Here is a 19,071-nt window from a genome sequence, read left to right as displayed (position 1 = left end):
AAACTTAAAGCACATATATCCAGAATAGACAAATCCATTGACACAAGGAGATTATTGTTTTTCAGGGGCTGAGGGGAGGGGAAGATGGGGAAGTAACTGCTTAATGGGTACAGGGTTTCCTTTTAGGGTTATAAAAGTGTTTTGGAACTAGATGAGGAATGGTTGCATTCATTGTAAATGCACTAAATGCCTCTGAATTGTGCACTTTAAAATGGTTAATTTTAGGGGCACCTGGTTGGCTCAGTTGGTTGTCTGACTCTTGATTTTGGCTCAGGTCATGATCTCATGGTTTGTGAGTTCAATCTCTGCATCAGGCTCTGCACTGACAGTGTGGAGCCTGCTTGGGATTCTCTCTAACCCTCTCTCCTTGCCCCTCCCCTGCTTACACACATGCACTCATTTATCTATCTCTGAAAATAAATAAACTTAAAATAACTTTTAAAATGGTTAATTTTATGTTAATGTGAATTTCACATCAATAAATGTTTTAAACTTATGGGATACAGCCAAATTCATATTTAAATGAAAAATAATTTCAATTCATATGTTAAAAAAATAAAAAGAAAGAAGATAACTACTAAGATAAAAAGTAGAACAAAACACTTTACACTTTCAGAATGGCTATTATCAAAAACTTTAAAAAACAAATAAGAAATAGCAAGTGTTGCCAAGGATGTGGATAAAACAAAACCCTCATGCACTGTTGGTGGGAATGTAAATTGGTATAGCTACTCTGGAAATCAGTATGGAGTTTCCTCCAAAAATTTAAAATGGAGGGGCACCTGGGTGGCTCAGTGGGTTAAGCATACAGCTCTCGATATTGACTCAGGTCATGATCTCACACTTTGTGGGTATAAGTCCCCTGTCTGGTTCAGTGCTGGCAGTATGGAACCTGCTTAGGATTCTCTCTCTTCCCTCTCTCTCTCTGCCCCTCTCCCACTTGCACTGTCTGTCTCTCTCAAAATAAATAAATAAACTTTTTTTAAAAAGATTTAAAATAGAATTACTAGGGGCGCCTGGGTGGCGCAGTCGGTTAAGCGTCCGACTTCAGCCAGGTCATGATCTCGCGGTCCGTGAGTTCGAGCCCCGTGTCAAGCTCTGGGCTGATGGCTCGGAGCCTGGAGCCTGCTTCCGATTCTGTGTCTCCCTCTCTCTCTGCCCCTCCCCCGTTCATGCTCTGTCTCTCTCTGTCCCAGAAATGAATAAACGTTGAAAAATAAATAAATAAATAAATAAATAAAATAGAATTACTATATGATCCAGTAATTGCACTACTAGGTATTTACCCAAAGAAAACAAAACATTAATTTAAAAAAATATATGCATCTCTATGTTTATTACAGCATTATTTATAATAGTCAAGATATGATAGCAACCCAAGTACCCATGGATAGGTGAATGGATAAGGAAGTTGAGTAAATGGAATATTACTCAGCCATAAAAAAGAATGAGATCTTACAATTTGCATCAACATGGATGGACCTAGAGGTATTAATTCCAAGTGAAATAAGTCATACAGAAAGATACCATATGATGTCGTTCATACGTGAAATTTAAATAACAAAACAAATTAACAAAGAAAAATAGATACAAGTGAGAAAACAGACTCTTACATACAGAGAACAAACTAGTGGTTGCCAGAAGGAAGGTGAGTGGAGGAATGGGTGAAATAGGTGATGGGGACTGAGAGTACTCTCATCTTCACGAGCACTGAGAAATGTATCTAATTGGTGAATCATTATATTGTACATCTAAAACTAACATAACACTGGATGTTAATTATACTTGAATAAAAATCTTTAAAAAGCAAAACAATAGAACTAGGTGATGGGAAATTATTAGTATTTAGAATTTGGACCATTAAAGTAATATATGTTAGAAAAATATTTTTAAATACTTAATATTTTATTTTATTTTATTTTATTTTATTTTATTTTATTTTAAGGTTTATTTATTTTTATCATGTGAGTGGGGGAGAGGCAGAGTGAGAGGGGGAAGAGGATCCAAAGTGGGCTCTGTGTTGACAGCAGACATCCTGACATGGGGCTTGAACCATGAACTGCACCTGAGCCGAAGTCAGATGCTTAACTGACTGAGCCACCTAGATGCCCCAATATATTTTTATTTTAAAATAGTTTCAGATTGGTTGCCTGGGTGGCTCCATCGGTTAAATGTCTGACTTTGGCTCAGGTCATGATCTCATGGTTCGTGAGTTTGAGCCCCACATTAGGCTCTGTGCTGACAGCTCAGAGCCTGGAGCCTGCTTCAGATTCTGTGTCTTCCTCTCTGCTCTTCCCCCACTCATGCTCTCTCTCTCTCTCTCTCAAAAATAAATAAACATTAACAAAAATTAAAAAATTAAATAGTTTCAGATCTATAAGAAATTTGCAAAGATAGTACAGGATTTCACAAAAGAACATAATAATAATAATAATAATAACAAAGGCAATGGAAGAAATGAAACAGAAAAGAACTATATAATACAGTAAAAGTCACAGCCAATCATTGATTCTTTGAAAGATTAATAAATTGGTAATATTCCAGTGAAACATAAAAAGGAACAAACATAATACATTGAAAATTCAGATGAAGTGGAAAAATTCCCAGAAAAACAAATTTTATGAAAGCCAACTTTTAAAGAAACAAAATCTGAATAGTACTTTAATCTTGAAGGATTTTAATTCACACTTACAAACCTTACCACACACACAAAAAAATGTTAGCCCTACATGGTTCAACTAAGGAAATCTACCAAACATGTAAGAAATAATACCAGGCTTACACAAACTTTACTTCCCAAATCATTTCTGGGGGTCTTAAAACTTGGTACCAAAATATGACTAAGATATTTCAGTCACGAATATAAACACAAAAGTAGTCTTAATATTTATAGTAGTCAGAGATAGAAGATGGAGGCATAGGAAGACGCTGGGCTCACTTCGTCCAGCTGATCACTTAGATTCCACCCACATCAGCCTAAATAACCCAGAAAATCGCCAGAACACTAGCAGAACGGACTCTCCTGAGCCAAGAGGCCCACAGAAGAGGGTAGGAAGGGCAGAGAGGCAGTGTATGCTACACAGACTGGCAGTAGGGAACCAGGGCAGTGGAGGGGCAGCCTGCCCAGCAAGGCAGAGCCCCAAAGTCTGGCTCACAAAGGTGGAGGGGCTGGATTCTGTGGGTCTGACAGCCAGCGGGACTTAACATCTGGAATGTTAAAAGTCAATAGCTCTGCTCTCAGAGAGTGGGGAGGGCGAGAGGACACTAGGAGGGAAAGTTGTTGAGTCCTGGAAGACAGAGCTCAGTTTGGCAGGTGAACAAAGGCGCTGGCAAGTGCAATCTCCCTCTCCCATCCCTCAGCCTAGATTCCAAAGGGAACCAGTTCCCATTACTGAACTTGCTTGCACTGCAAAAATGCCCAACACTGTGCTTCTGTGGATCCATCCCTCTGACCAGCCTGCCTCTCTCCCAATGCTGCAGGGCTCTTCACGCAGGGGACCACCAACAGCAAAGCCAGCTGTGCCTGCCCCTCCCACCCCTGTGCACCTTGCGGACCCACCCCGGCTAATACGCCAGATCCCATAGAAGCAGCACCACAAGCCTGGCAGTGGGCAAGTGGCTCAGACAGGAGCCACACCACTCCACAGTGAGTCCTTGCCCCTGGGAGAGGGGAAGATAAGGTACACACCAGTCTGACTGTGGACCCAGCGGTGGGCTGGGGGCAGACATCGGATCTGACTGTGCCCCACCCACCAACACAAGTTACTCTGGACAGCACAGGAGAAGTGCCCAGCAGTTCAGAGCCACAGCAGGGACTACCCCAAATAGTGAAACGGAAGAATTCTCCTAAAAAGAAACTCCAGGCAGTAGCGACAGCTAATGAATTGAAAAAAAAAAACGATTTAGGCAATATAACAGAACAAAAATTTAGAATAATAGTCATAAAATTAATCGCTGGGCTTGAAAAAAGCACAGAGGACAGCAGAGAGTCTATTACTACAGAGATCAAGGGACTAAGAAATAGTCATGAGGAGCTAAAAAATGCTATAAATGAGATGCAAAATAAAATGGAGGCAGCCATAGCATGGATTGAAGAGGCAGAGGAGAGAATAGGTGAATTAGAAGATAAAATTATGGAAAAGAGGAAGCTGAGAAAAAGAGAGATAAAAAAATCCAGAGTATGAGGGGAGAACTAGAGAACTAAGTGATGCAATCAAATGGAACAATATCCATATCATACGAATTCCAGAAGAAGACGGAAAGGGGCTGAAGGTGTACTCAAAAAAATCATAGCTGAGAACTTCCCTATCTGGGGAAGGAAACAGGCATTGAAATCCAAGAGGCGCAGAGAACATCCTTCAGACATAACTTGAATCGATCTTCTGCATGACATATCATAGTGAAACTGGCAAAATACAAGGATAAAGAGAAAATTCTGAAAGCAAGTATGGGGGATCCTGGGAAGATGGCGGCATAGGAGGACGCTGGGCTCACTGCACATCCTGCTTATCACTTAGATTCCACCTACACCTGCCTAAATAACCCAGAAAACCACCAGAAGACTAGCAGAATGGAATCTCCGGAGCCAAGCACAGACGAGAGGCCCACGGAAGAGGGTAGGAAGGGCGGTGAGGTGGTGCGTGCTCCACGGACTGGCGGGAGGGAGCCGGGGTGGAGGAGTGGCCCGCCGGCCAAGCAGAGCCCCCAAGTCTGGCTTGCAAAAGCGGAGTGGCCAGACGGAGTGTGTTCCGACAGCAAGCGGGACTTGACATCTGGAAGGTTATAAGCTAACAGCTCTGCTCAGAGAAGGGAGGGCTGGAGGACAACAGGAGAGAGAGTTGTTGAGCCCCGATGACAGAGCACAGCTTGGCAGGGAACAAAGGCGCTTGCCAGCGCCATCTCCCTTGCCCATCCCCCAGCCAAAATCCCAAAGGGAACCAGTTCTTGCCAGGGAACATGCTTGCACCGCACAAACATCCAACGCTGTGCTTCTGCAGATCTACCCCTCCGGTGGGTCTGACTCCCTCCCGGTGCCCCAGGGCCCCTACTGAAGTGGATCTCCGAAGGAAAAGCGAGCTGAGCCTGCCCCTCAGCCCCTGTGCACCATGCCCTCGCCTGCCCCTCCCGCCCCTGTGCACCATGCCGATCCACCCCAGCTAATACGCCAGATCCCCAGCACCACAAGCCTGGCAGTGTGCAAGTAGCCCAGACAGGCCACACCACCCCACAGTGAATCACGCCCTTAGGAGCATCTGACTGTGACCCCAGTGGTGGGCTGGGGGCAGACATCAGGTCAGACTGTGGCCCAGCCCACCATTGCAAGTTATTCAAGACAGCACAGGGGAAGGGCCCTGCAGTCCTGCACCACTCCAGGGACTATCCAAAATGACAAAACGGAATAATTCCCCTCAGAAAAACATCCAGGAAATAACAACAGCTAACGAACCGATCAAAAATGATTTAAACAATATAACAGAAGGTGAATTTAGAAAAATAGTCATAAAATTAATCACTGGGCTTGAAAACAGTATAAAGGACAGCAGAGAATCTCTTGCTACAGAGATCAAGGGGCTAAGGAACAGCCAGGAGGAGCTAAAAAATGCTACAAATGAACTGCAAAATAAAATGGAGACAACTACGGCTCGGATTGAAGAGGCAGAGGAGAGAATAGGTCAACGAGAAGAAAAAATTATGGAAAAAGAAGAAGCTGAGAAAAAGAGAGATAAAAAAATCCAGGAGTAGGAGAGGAAAATTAGAGAACTAAGTGATGCACTAAAGAGAAATAATCTACACATAATTGGTATTCCAGAGGAGGAAGAGAGAGGGAAAGGTGCTGAAGGGGTACTTGAAGAAATAATAGCTGAGAACTTCCTGGATCTGGGGAAGGAAAAAGGCATTGAAATCCAAGAGGCACAGAGAACTCCCTTCAGACGTAATTTGAATCGATCTGCACGACATACCATAGTGAAACTGGCAAAATACAACGATAAAGAGAAAATTCTGAAAGCAGCTAGAGATAAACGTGCTATAACATATAAAGGGAGACCTAGAAGACTCGTGACCAATCTCTCTACTGAAACTTGGAGGGCCAGAAAGGAATGGCAGGAGATCTTTAATGTGATGAACAGAAAAAATATGCAGCTGAGAATCCTTTATCCAGCAAATCTGTCATTTAGAATAGAAGGAGAAATAAAGGTCTTCCCCCCAAAAGACTGAAGGAATTCGTCACCACTAAACCAAACCTACAAGAGATCCTAAGGGGGATCCTGTGAGACAAAGTTCTAGAGACATCACTACAAGCATGAAACCTAGGGACATCGCAATGACTCTACACCCATATCTTTCTATAATAACACTGAATGTAAATGGATTAAATGCGCCAACCAAAAGACAAGGGTATCAGAATGGATAAAAAACCAAGACCCATCCATTTGCTGTCTACAAGAGACTCATTTTAGACCTGAGGACACCTTCAGATTGAGAGGGAGGGGATGGAGAACTATTTATCATGCCACTGAAAGTCAAAAGAAAGCTGGAGTAGCCATACTTATATCAGACAAACTAGACTTTAAATTAAAGGCTATAACAAGAGATGAAGAAGGACATTATATAATAATCACAGGGTCTATCCATCAGGAAGAGCTAACAATTATAAACGTCTATGCGCCTAATACAGGAGCCCCCAAATATATAAAACAATTACTCACAAACATAAGCAACCTTATTGATAAGAATGTGGTAATTGCAGGGGACTTTAACACTCCACTTACAGAAATGGATAGATCATCTAGACACACAGTCAATAAAGAAACAAGGGCCCAGAATGATACATTGGATCAGATGGACTTGACAGATATATTTAGAACTCTGCGTCCCAAAGCAACTGAATATAGTTTCTTCTCAAGTGCACATGGAACATTCTCCAAGATAGATCACCTATTGGGTCACAAAACAGCCATTCATACGTATACAAGAATTGAAATCATACCATGCATACTTTCAGACCACAATGCTATGAAGCTTGAAATCAACCACAGGAAAAAGTCTGGAAAACCTCCAAAAGCATGGAGGTTAAAGAACACCCTACTAAAGAATGAGTGGGTCAACCAGGCAATTAGAGAAGAAATTAAAAAATATATGGAAAGAAATGAAAATGAAAATACAACAATCCAAACGCTTTGGGATGCAGCAAAGGCAGTCCTGAGAGGAAAATACGTTGCAATCCAGGCCTATCTCCAGAAACAAGAAAAATCCCAAATACAAAATCTAACAGCACACCTAAAGGAAATAGAAGCAGAACAGCAAAGGCAGCCTAAACCCAGCAGACGAAGAGAAATAATAAAGATCAGAGCAGAAATAAACAATATAGAATCTAAAAAAACTGTAGAGCAGATCAACGAAACCATGAGTTGGTTTTTTGAAAAAATAAACAAAATTGATAAACCTCTAGCCAGGCTTCTCAAAAAGAAAAGGGAGATGACCCAAATAGATAAAATCATGAATGAAAATGGAATTATTACAACCAATCCCTCAGAGATACAAGCAATTATCAGGGAATACTATGAAAAATTATATGCCAACAAATTGGACAACATGGAAGAAATGGACAAATTCCTAAAAACCCACAAGCTTCCAAAACTCAAACAGGAGGAAATAGAAAGCTTGAACAGACCCATAACCAGCGAACAAATTGAATCAGTCATCAAAAATCTCCCAACAAATAAGAGTCCAGGACCAGATGGCTTCCAGGGGAGTTCTACCAGACGTTTAAAGCAGAGATAATAACTATCCTTCTCAAGCTATTCCAAGAAATAGAAAGGGAAGGAAAACTTACAGCTCATTCTCTGAAGCGAGCATTACTTTGATTCCTAAACCAGAGAGAGACCCAACAAAAAAAGAGAACTACAGGCCAATATCCCTGATGAATATGGATGCAAAAATTCTCAATAAGATACTAGCAAATCGAATTCAACAGCATATAAAAAGAATTATTCACCATGATCAAGTGGGATTCATTCCTGGGATGCAGGGCTGGTTCAACATTCGCAAATCAATCAACGTGATACATCACATTAACAAAAAAAAAAAAGAGAAGAACCATATGATCCTGTCAATCGATGCAGAAAAGGCCTTTGACAAAATCCAGCACCCTTTCTTAATACAAACCCTTGAGAAAGTCGGGATAGAAGGAACATACTTACACATCATAAAAGCCATTTATGAAAAGCCCACAGCTAACATCATCCTCAACGGGCAAAAACTGAGAGCTTTTTCCCTGAGATCAGGAAAACGACAGGGATGCCCACTCTCACCGCTGTTGTTTAACATAGTGCTGGAAGGTCTAGCATCAGCAATCAGACAACAGAAGGAAATCAAAGGCATCAAAATTGGCAAAGATGAAGTCAAGCTTTCGCTTTTTGCAGATGACATGATATTATACATGGAAAATCCGATAGACTCCACCAAAAGTCTGCTAGAACTGATACATGAATTCAGCAAAGTTGCAGGATACAAAATCAATGTACAGAAATCAGTTGCATTCTTATATACTAACAATGAAGCAACAGAAAGACAAATAAAGAAACTGATCCCATTCACAATTGCACCAAGAAGCATAAAATACCTAGGAATAAATCTAACCAAAGATGTAAAGGATCTGTATGCTGAAAACTATAGAAAGCTTATGAAGATAATTGAAGAAGATTTAAAGAAATGGAAAGACATTCCCTGCTCATGGATTGGAAAAATAAATATTGTCAAAATGTCAATACTACCCAAAGCTATCTACACATTCAATGCAATCCCAATCAAAATTGCACCAGCATTATTCTCGAAATTAGAACAAGCAATCCTAAAATTTATATGGAACCACAAAAGGCCCCGAATAGCCAAAGGAATTTTGAAGAAGAAGACCAAAGCAGGAGGCATCACAATCCCAGACTTTAGCCTCTACTACAAAGCTGTCATCATCAAGACAGCATGGTATTGGCACAAAAACAGACACACAGACCAATGGAATAGAATAGAAACCCCAGAACTAGACCCACAAACGTATGGCCAACTCTTCTTTGACAAAGCAGGAAAGAACATCCAATGGAAAAAAGACAGCCTCTTTAACAAATGGTGCTGGGAGAACTGGACAGCAACATGCAGAAGGTTGAAACTAGACCACTTTCTCACACCATTTACAAAAATAAACTCAAAATGGATAAAGGACCTAAATGTGAGACAGGAAACCATCAGAACCTTAGAGGAGAAAGCAGGAAAAGACCTCTCTGACCTCAGCCGTAGCAATCTCTTACTCGACACATCCCCAAAGGCAAGGGAATTAAAAGCAAAAGTGAATTACTGGGACCTTATGAAGATAAAAAGCTTCTGCACAGCAAAGGAAACAACCAACAAAACTAAAAGGCAACCAACGGAATGGGAAAAGATATTTGCAAATGACATATCGGACAAAGGGCTAGTATCTAAAATCTATAAAGAGCTCACCAAACTCCACACCCGAAAAACAAAGAACCCAGTGAAGAAATGGGCAGAAAACATGAATAGACACTTCTCTAAAGAAGACATCCAGATGGCCAACAGGCACATGAAAAGATGTTCAGCGTCGCTCCTTATCAGGGAAATACAAATCAAAACCACACTCAGGTATCACCTCACGCCAGTCAGAGTGGCCAAAATGAACAAATCAGGAGACTATAGATGCTGGAGAGGATGTGGAGAAACGGGAACCCTCTTGCACTGTTGGTGGGAATGCAAATTGGTGCAGCCGCTCTGGAAAGCAGTGTGGAGGTTCCTCAGAAAATTAAAAATATACCTACCCTATGACCCAGCAATAGCACTGCTAGGAATTTATCCAAGGGATACAGGAGTACTGATGCATAGGGGCACTTGTACCCCAATGTTCATAGCAGCACTCTCAACAATAGCCAAATTATGGAAAGAGCCTAAATGTCCATCAACTGATGAATGGATAAAGAAATTGTGGTATATATACACAATGGAATACTATGTGGCAATGAGAAAAAATGAAATATGGCCTTTTGTAGCAACGTGGATGGAACTGGAGAGTGTAATGCTAAGTGAAATAAGCCATACAGAGAAAGACAGATACCATATGGTTTCACTCTTATGTGGATCCTGAGAAACTTAACAGGAACCCATGGGGGAGGGGAAGGAAAAAAAAAAAAGGACGTTAGAGTGGGAGAGAGCCAAAGCATAAGAGACTGTTAAAAACTGAGAACAAACTGAGGGTTGATGGGGGGTGGGAGGGAGGGGCGGGTGGGTGATGGGTATTGAGGAGGGCACCTTTTGGGATGGGCACTGGGTGTTGTATGAAACCAATTTGTCAATAAATTTCATATATAAAAAAAAGAAAGCTTATGAAGGAAATTGAAGAGGATACAAAGAAATGGAAAAACATTCTGTGCTCATGGATTGGAAGAATAAATATTGTTAAAATGTCAATGCTACCCAAAGCTATCTACACATTCAATGCAATCCCAATAAAAATTGCACCAGAATTATTCTCAAAGCTAGAAAAAGCAATCCTAGGGGCGCCTGGGTGTCTCAGTCGGTTAAGCGTCCGACTTCAGCTCAGGTCACGATCTCACGGTCCGTCAGTTCGAACCCCGCTTGGGCTCTGGGCTGATGGCTCAGAGCCTGGAGCCTACTTCCAATTCTGTGTCTCCCTCTCTCTCTGCCCTCCCCCGTTCATGCTCTGTCTCTCTCTGTCTCAAAAATAGTACTTTAAAAAATTAAAAAAAAGAAAAAGCAATCCTAAAATTTGTATGGAACCACAAAAGACTCTGAATAGCCAAAGTAATATTGAAGAAGAAGACCAAAGCAGGAGGCATCAAAATCCCAGACTTTAGCCTCTACTACAAAGCTGTAGTCATCAAGACAGTATGGTATTGGCACAAAAACAGACACATAGACCAATGGAATTGAATAGAGACTCCAGAATTGGACCCACAAATGTGTGGCCAACTAATCTTTGACAAAGCAGAAAAGAACATCCAATGGAAAAAAGACAGTCTCTTTAAAAAATGGTGCTGGGAGAACTGGACAGCAACATGCAGAAGACTGAAACTAGACCACTTTCTTACACATTCACAAATGTAAACTCAAAATGGATGAAGGACATGAATGTGAGACAGGAAACCATCAAAACCCTAGAGGAGAAAGGAGGAAAAAAACCTCTCTGACGTCAGCCACAGAAATTTCTTACTTGACACATCTCCAAAGGCAAAGAATTAAAAGCAAAAATGAACTATTGGAACCTCATGAAGATAAAAAGCTTCTGCACTGCAAAGGAAACAATCAACAAAACTAAAAGGCAACCAATGGAATGGGAAAAGATATTTGCAAATGACATATCGGACAAAGGGCTAGTATCCAAAATCTATAAAGAAACTCACCAAACTCCACACCCGAAAAACAAAGAATCCAGTGAAGAAATGGGCAGAAAACATGAATAGACACTTGTCTAAAGAAGACATCCAGATGGCCAACAGGCACAATGAAAGATGCTCAATGTCGCTCCTCATCAGGGAAATACAAATCAAAACCACACTCAGATACCACCTCATGCCAGTCAGGGTGGCCAAAATGAACAAGTCAGGAGACTATAGATTCTGGAGAGGATGTGGAGAAACGGGAACCCTCTTGCACTGTTGGTGGGAATGCAAACTGGTGCAGCCACTCTGGAAAACAGTGTGGAGGTTCCTCAAAACATTAAAAGTCGATCTACCCTGTGACCCAGCAATAGCACTGCTAGGAATTTATCCAAGGGATACAGGAGTACTGATGCATAGGGGCACTTGTACCCCAATGTTTATAGCAGCACTTTCAACAATAGCCAAATTGTGGAAAGAGCCTACATGTCCATCAACTGATGAATGGATAAAGAAGTTGTGGTTTACATACACAATGGAATACTACGTGGCAAAGAGAAAGAATGAAATATGGCCTTTTGTAGTAATGTGGATGGGGCTGGAGAGTGTTATGCTAAGTGAAATAAGTCATACAGAGAAAGACAGTTACCTGATGTTTTCACTCTTATGTGGATCCTGAGAAACTTAACAGAAGACCATGGGGGAGTAGAAGGGGGGAAAAAAAGACAGAGAGGGAAGGAGCAAAACCATAAGAGACCCTTAAAAACTGAGAACAAACTGAGGGTTGATGGGGGTGGTGGGAGGGGAAAATGGGTGATGGGCATTGAGGAGAGAACCTGTTGGGAGGAGCACTGGGTGTTCTATGGGAACCAATTTGACAATAAATTTCATATTAAAAAATAAAAAAATATATATATATAGTAGCCAAACACTAGAAATAATATAAATGTCTATCAACAGTAGAATGATGGTTGAAGATTAAATAAAGTATGGTATTTTATAAAATGGAATCCTATACAACTATGAAAATGAATAAAGCCCCACAACATCATTTAATGGCTGAATCTCAGCAACAAAAAAAGCCACGCGGGGGGGGGGGGGGGGGGGAAGGCAGTTCAACTTACATGAAGTCTAAAGGAGAAGCACTGAATTGGAGTGTTAGAAGTCAAGATAATAGTTAGAGAGGAGAGGCAGTGATTGGGAGGGGTGCTGACAATATTTTATTTTTTATTTCAAATAAATTACATGGTGTTCACTTTGTGATAATTTATTGAACTGTTCATTTATTTTGTGCATAATATTTCATGCATTTGTCATTATGTGTATGTATATATATATATGTATATATATATATATATATATATATATATATATATACATATAAAGCTATACTAGGTAAAAATTACTGCCCCCCCGAAGTTGCAGAATATAATTTAGGGAATGATCCCCTTCCTATTAATGGAATAATTGTGTATATGTTTTGGCAAAGTTATATATGAAATCGCACAAACTGTTGATATCACCAGCCTAATCCCCTGAACTCAGGAAATTTCTTATAGAAGTTTCTGTCTGTAAATATTTCCTTTTAGGAACTAAACTCCTAGAAGCTTCTACCTAGCTGTCAATCTTATCTTTAGAAAGAAACTAAGGTACTGCTGGAATAGAAAAAGAAATATTTGAGGACCACACCTGTGCAGAGGAACCAAAAATTGCCAGAAGTGACCTCAACCTCATGATAATGCTAAAACCCCTTCTGAATATCCATTCCAAGCCCTACTAAAAGGAGTCTGCTTTCCCATCTTTAAGGGGACAGGCTTTGGAAATTATTTTTCATGATCTCCTTGTAGGCAACTCCACTTGGTATAGTCTCTATCCATAACTCACCAAGGAGTGGCCCATTTTGGTCCAGTGACATGGGTAATGTTTAGTCCTGAGAAGTAGAAAGGAATTGGAATAGGGAATAGATTAGAAGGAGAAATTTCATCATTTTCATTCTATAGCTTCCTATTATTTTGAATTTTCCATTGTGTTCTGATTTATTATTTTTTTAATAATGATAAATTAGGAAGATTGAGAAATGTCAGAAGTCTTGTTCCAAATGAGAAAGAGAAAAACAAATAGAATAGGGAGGTATTCCTTCCAGGAACACTATAGCTTTGCTTCAAAACTCTTTTGAAAAGAATAGGTGGTTGGGACACCAGAAGAGATTAGTTCAGCTTACTTACAAGTAGTCTCAGGAAAGTGTCCTTGGGTGAAGAGCCAGCCTTCAAGGTACCAAGGTAGAAGGCAGGGCCTGAATAGTTTTTTCGGACAGGCTTCCAGGTGGCAGAGCGGAGCCTAGAGAAAGAGCAGAGACTTGAAGAAGACCCCCTCCTCTTTCTAGTGCCAACGTTTCCCCACTCAGAGCCCAGAATTCTGATATCAGGGAGATATATTAGAAGCATTAAATCAGGAGTCAGGAGACTAGTTCTGGGGTTCTAGTCCTGACCTTAAAGCACTCTATAATCAGGGGTAAATCATTTCACTTTTCTGAATCTTGGCTCGTCATCTACAAAGTGAAGAGTTTGACATCTGTAAGCCCCCTGATCCCTCCAAGTGTTTTTTGGGCATAAGTAGGAACATACCTTTCAAAGAAGCTCATGGTCATCTCCAGAGAGTAGATAATAAAACCGTTCAAGGGAATGTTATCAATAGTGACAGATCCAGTTAATCCTGCAAGTGGGGGTAGGAAAGAATGTGGACAGGGACTAGACATTCTTCAGTGTCTGGAAAAGAAATGCAGACTGTATATGCCTGTGACAATGGCTCAGACAGGAGGGCAAACACTTGTCTGGCCTGCTATAACTGAAAGTTTCTTGTATGTTTCCATATTACCAAGAAAACGTCCCACTTAGTATCAGAACTTTCTCTGAAATTCCCAATGGGAGACTGGGCCTTGCTCCACAATAGGCCAAGACCCAACCTAACTGCTGTGCTTTCCTACCAGGAGAAGGCAGGACCAGGGAGAGGGAAGGAATTTGAGTCTTTGGTTCTGGGACCTAGGTATCCCACTGCTCAAGGGTTTCATTTTTTCCTCCCAAGTGCAATACTGCTTCAGTATAGGATCCAATTAACCATAAAGAGAGATTACAGCCTGTTTCCCACCTTTCCACTGATCTTGAATTTTCCATGAAAAATTGACTCGTCCTTGATTCTCCACCAGGATTCTTAGAAGTTGACATTCCTAAGAAGAAGCAGAGGGACAGGGAGAGAGAAAGGAGAGGGTGAGGAGGCGGAGGGAAAAGGAGGAGGAGAAAGAGGAAGAGGAGGAGGAGGAGAAGTAGTTGTTGACATTCCTGCTTGGGATAGACCAGTTCACAGAGACTACATGGCTACGTAGAGTTTTTACTCTAGAACCCATTCTATTCTCTGAGTCCCAGATGGAAGTACAAGTAAATGGGAGAAAATGGGCTCTACTCTAGAGCCCAACAATCCTCCTCTCTCATGAGGACTCTTTGTGTTCCTGTTCCAAACTCAATCTTCCGTTTTCCCTGCTGACTTGCCTTGGGAAAGAATTTGCCTTGACTCAACTGTGTGCCTTTGATCAGAGACCTAACCAGGGGCAGATGATTGACTCAGAGCCTAATGGGGAAGTTCCATTCACACTGAAGCGTGTATGCTGCAGCTCTGCTAAACTTGGGCCTAGGAGATGCATTTATGCTTATAGCCCTAAATACTTGCTGCTGGAAACCCAAATGAGGAACAATACCAAAGGGCAGTGGCATAAGAAGGAGGTAGTCTATCTCAGGACCAGGCTATGACTACATTTGAGTCAGAGGTCTAAGGAAGCACCCAGACTCTTGAATCACATACCCTGATTTTAGGAATGTTCAACTTCTTAATACCATCACCCAGAAGTCCTATATTTTTCTCATTCAAAAACACCTGCAAAAGAAGAGCTAGCATCAGACTGGTAGGTGTACCTGAAGAAAGGAAAAGAGAGGCTCTGGTTTAGGGAACAGATCATTATGAAGTAAGGGACTGGCCTTGGTGATCACAGATGGATAGAAGCTGACCAGGAGGCTTTCATACACTTAATTTGTGATAAAGCAGAAAGCAAGTTTCTTTGGTTTGACTTTATATTCCCAATGCCTCACAGATAGTAGGTGCTTGGAAATATTATCTAACAGTAAAGTGACCATTGACAATCCTTCCCAATAAGTCAGGCTAAATGTTCTGCTTACCTCCATAGACAGCCTGCTGACCCCTACCTGTGCTGTATCTTGAACATTAGCATGGAGAGAACCTCCACAGCAGATAAAAGTCTCATAAAGCACTAATCCATAGGACTGGCCATTCCCATTGTTTATAGGGAGGCTCTCCATGTTGACTGGTGTATGAGATATAACAGGCTGTGAGAGAAACATTGCAGAAACAGGAACCAGGATGATTAGAAGTTGGGATCCTTCTTCCACAGGCTCTTGTCATTTTTTGTTGTACCTCTTAATTGTCCCCAACAGATATTTGGATGAGAAATACTAAAACCAATGCAATGTGATAATGCTCTTTTGCATCATCTCCACATCTTCACTGTCTGAAAAACTCAAGGGATGGTGGGAGCATGGTAGAGGGAAAAATTACTGCAATCATGCAATTAATGGAGTGAATAAGTTGTATTTCAACATAAACTAAGTTAAGTAAAGAATTATGCACTAAAGCAAACATTTAGTTAGCATCTACAATGTGCCGATCATGACTTTTTATCTAAAACAGTGATAGCAGAGGTGAAACTAATATGAATTCAAGAGTTAAAATTTTTCAAATAATTTTAACCTTTTCTTCAAAATAGTCCAAGTAATATAATTTTAAAGGGAGAGTATGAACCCATAAAAGTTCAGTGATTTGGCCTATTTGATTGTAGAGTCAAACTCGGTGTCATGGGTTCCTGGCTCTTATTCTTTCCCATAGGGATCATGTAGTCCCACACAAGAGCATCTATCAGATGGGTTCATCTGAGCTGGCAAAGAGAATCCTCCAATATCTTGCCTCTCCCCCACCCTCATTCATTCTTCAGGTTGAAGCCTCTTCACAGTCTACCCAGAAAGTTTGTGGTTCTTACCCCATAATTCTAAATATGGACATCCAAAGGATTTATTTTCACCCTTCCCAATAAAAAGTTCTTAAAGGATTCTCTACTCTGTGGCCTAAGGCCTTGTCCCCATGCCCCCAATGGTCACCCCTCCATTCCAGTGCCAGGCAGTACTCACCTTATTTAAGTACTGTAGAACATCCCACAGTGGCAAATAAAGGGATGGTTTCACAGCGGGATACTCAGCCTTGGGAGAGAGCTTGGGTAAAGGGGGCAGATGCACTGCTGAAATGAAAATGAGTCATGGGGCAAGAAGTGCCTGAAATAACTACTGCCTTCTCCAAACTTCCTCAGCCCTACCCAAGAACTCTTGTACCCCAGAGCCAACAAGAGAAATGGGTCCTATCCTAGCATATGTGATACTTCTCCAAGAGTGATGAGAAACTGTAAATAACAGTTGGAACTGTTTTGTATGCACAGATAGCTGATAGACACACACCTCTACAGGGTAATGTTGGTCATATAGACTAAGGGCTCTCAGGGAACAAGAACTGTACCTTATGCCTTCTGGCAATGCCAGTGCTCACTTACTTTCTAGAACATAGTAGATGATTGATTTTATTTAAACAAGTAAAATGAAGTAAGATAGCTTTTGCTATTGTATGTGAGGGTACTATGTCATCATATTAAGAGCTCTACAAATAGTAACTTAATTTTCACAGTCACTATAGGAGTCAAATATCATTGTATTTATGTTTCAATGAGGAAACAGGTTTATGGGCTTAAAATACTCATGCAAAGCCACTTATCTTTTAAGTGGGAAAACCGGGATTTGAACTTAAGTTTGCCATAGGTCTTAAGTCTCCAAGTTTCTGCCCATGAGGGAACCTTCCCTTGCCTTACCCTTCCACTTCATCAGGAGAACCTCCCTCAAGTTAAAAATGTTGCTGAGTACCTACAACAGATCCAAAGAGTTTTCGAAGCTTGAAATATTTTTCTGTGTAATCCCCAGCCTCTGTCAGCACAGCATCATAGTCTGCAAGACACCAGGATATTGTCATTGGCAGGAAACCCTCCATAATAGACCCTGTTTCAGCACTTCTGTCATGAGACAGGTCAGGACTACCAGAGGGAGACAGAAGATACATCTTCTCCACCCCCTGGACCAGTCCATCCCAGGCTGGGGCGGGGTGGGAGGGTGCAAGTAATGCCACTTTGGGAGCATTCCACACAACACTTCCTGAGGATCTGAGGCTGCCAAGACACTGGACTCATCTTTCTGTTTTACTTTCTAACGGACACTCCCTTCTTCCCTCAATCTGGATTGCCTTGGTGTGTCTATCAGTGCCCACACAGCAGTCACTATTTGTATTCTGTGTGTCTTAGAAGGTTCAAGTCAAGGGATCAGTATATATGATGAGTGAAGCAGGGCTCTAGGTCTGAGGCACCGCATCTATTCAATTACAGCCTGTTGGGGGCATTATGAACATCACAAAAGAAAGGAAATTAGACAGGAAAATCCTGAATGCTCAGCATAAATTATAGGTCAAGAATTCATTGATGCTCAGGGCATGCTTTTGGAACCTCCTCTGTAGAGCTCCAGTACCACTATGCCAAGAGGTGACCATACCAGTAAGCACTTGCCATAACTAGTGACAACACCTCTGTGTTTCCCAAAATATGTGGCCCCATTCATGAAACCAAAGTTGGTTCCACCATGGAACATATATACATTGAAGGAGATTTCAGATGTGATAAATTTGGACACAGTATCCTCAACATCTGTAAAGGAGGAAGATAAGAACACAGAGAAAATTAAAAATTAAGACAGAAGTCTCTGATAAAATCTTATCATTCTCAAACCCCTCCCCCACATAATCAACTTAATTATTTTGTTCTCCAACCTCCACTAAGGTTCTAACCAGAAAATAGGTGGAATTGACCACAACTATTCCAGGAAACCAAGTCTTATCAATACCAAAAGACTTTTAAAAAATTATTTTTCTCAGAGTGTGGACACAATTTGGCTGTATATTATATATATTTAATAATGGCCCAAGAACCTTTATGTCACTTAAGTATCTAATGTTCATTAAATTTTTTGAAATTGTACAAATAAATTAACCTCATTACTCCATTCCAGGATTACTATCTCTTGAGACACTCATTTAAAACCACTGCAATAGTCCACAAGTGGCTATTCCCAATATTTAGCCACAGAAACTCTTATTTTGTCACCATGATTTAAAAGGTATGATCATCTTTCTACTGGCCATCATGGGGAACATGTGGAATTCAATCCTGGCTGTGCTTTTTAATATTTGCATGAATTGGACAGTCTATTTTTCTCTCAGAGCCTCCTTCTTTATCTCCTAAATGAAGGTCCTAATTCCTACTACCTCATAGTATTGTTGACAGAATATACATAAGAAACATGGCATAGTGCCTGACATGAAAGTGATCAGAAAAATTTGGTGTTGGTGGTGGGTTTTTTTGTTTTGTTTTGGTTGTTTCGGTCCAAGTGGGCTTTCCTCAGTTACCTGGTATTTTTTGTTGGTTTGCTTTACTTCTGGTACAAGTGAGCTTGTTTTCATATCAACAGCA

The 19,071-nt window shown here is 41.0% G+C and overlaps 1 protein-coding gene across 1 annotated transcript in view; it reads right to left on the bottom strand.

Annotated features, from left to right (window-relative positions):
• LOC124505852 (beta-galactosidase-1-like protein 3) overlaps positions 1–19,071 on the bottom strand; it is a 63,806-nt gene that overhangs the window by 2,581 nt on the left and 42,154 nt on the right. Inside the window, exons 11-18 of the mRNA XM_047071918.1 lie at positions 18,112–18,249; positions 17,423–17,503; positions 16,646–16,752; positions 15,650–15,790; positions 15,252–15,323; positions 14,544–14,622; positions 14,024–14,111; positions 13,625–13,736 (exon numbers count right to left, since the gene is read on the bottom strand). Coding sequence (XP_046927874.1) covers positions 13,625–13,736; positions 14,024–14,111; positions 14,544–14,622; positions 15,252–15,323; positions 15,650–15,790; positions 16,646–16,752; positions 17,423–17,503; positions 18,112–18,249 — 818 coding nt within the window. The remainder of the gene's footprint in view (positions 1–13,624; positions 13,737–14,023; positions 14,112–14,543; positions 14,623–15,251; positions 15,324–15,649; positions 15,791–16,645; positions 16,753–17,422; positions 17,504–18,111; positions 18,250–19,071) is intronic.

This window comes from Lynx rufus, unplaced genomic scaffold (genome assembly GCF_022079265.1).
Source record: "Lynx rufus isolate CCGP_SWC_20201006 ecotype Redwood Valley unplaced genomic scaffold, mLynRuf1.p SCAF_9, whole genome shotgun sequence".
Taxonomy (NCBI): domain Eukaryota; kingdom Metazoa; phylum Chordata; class Mammalia; order Carnivora; family Felidae; genus Lynx; species Lynx rufus.
Note: the sequence above shows the minus strand (reverse complement) of the source record. Positions and strands in the feature narration are given on the sequence as shown.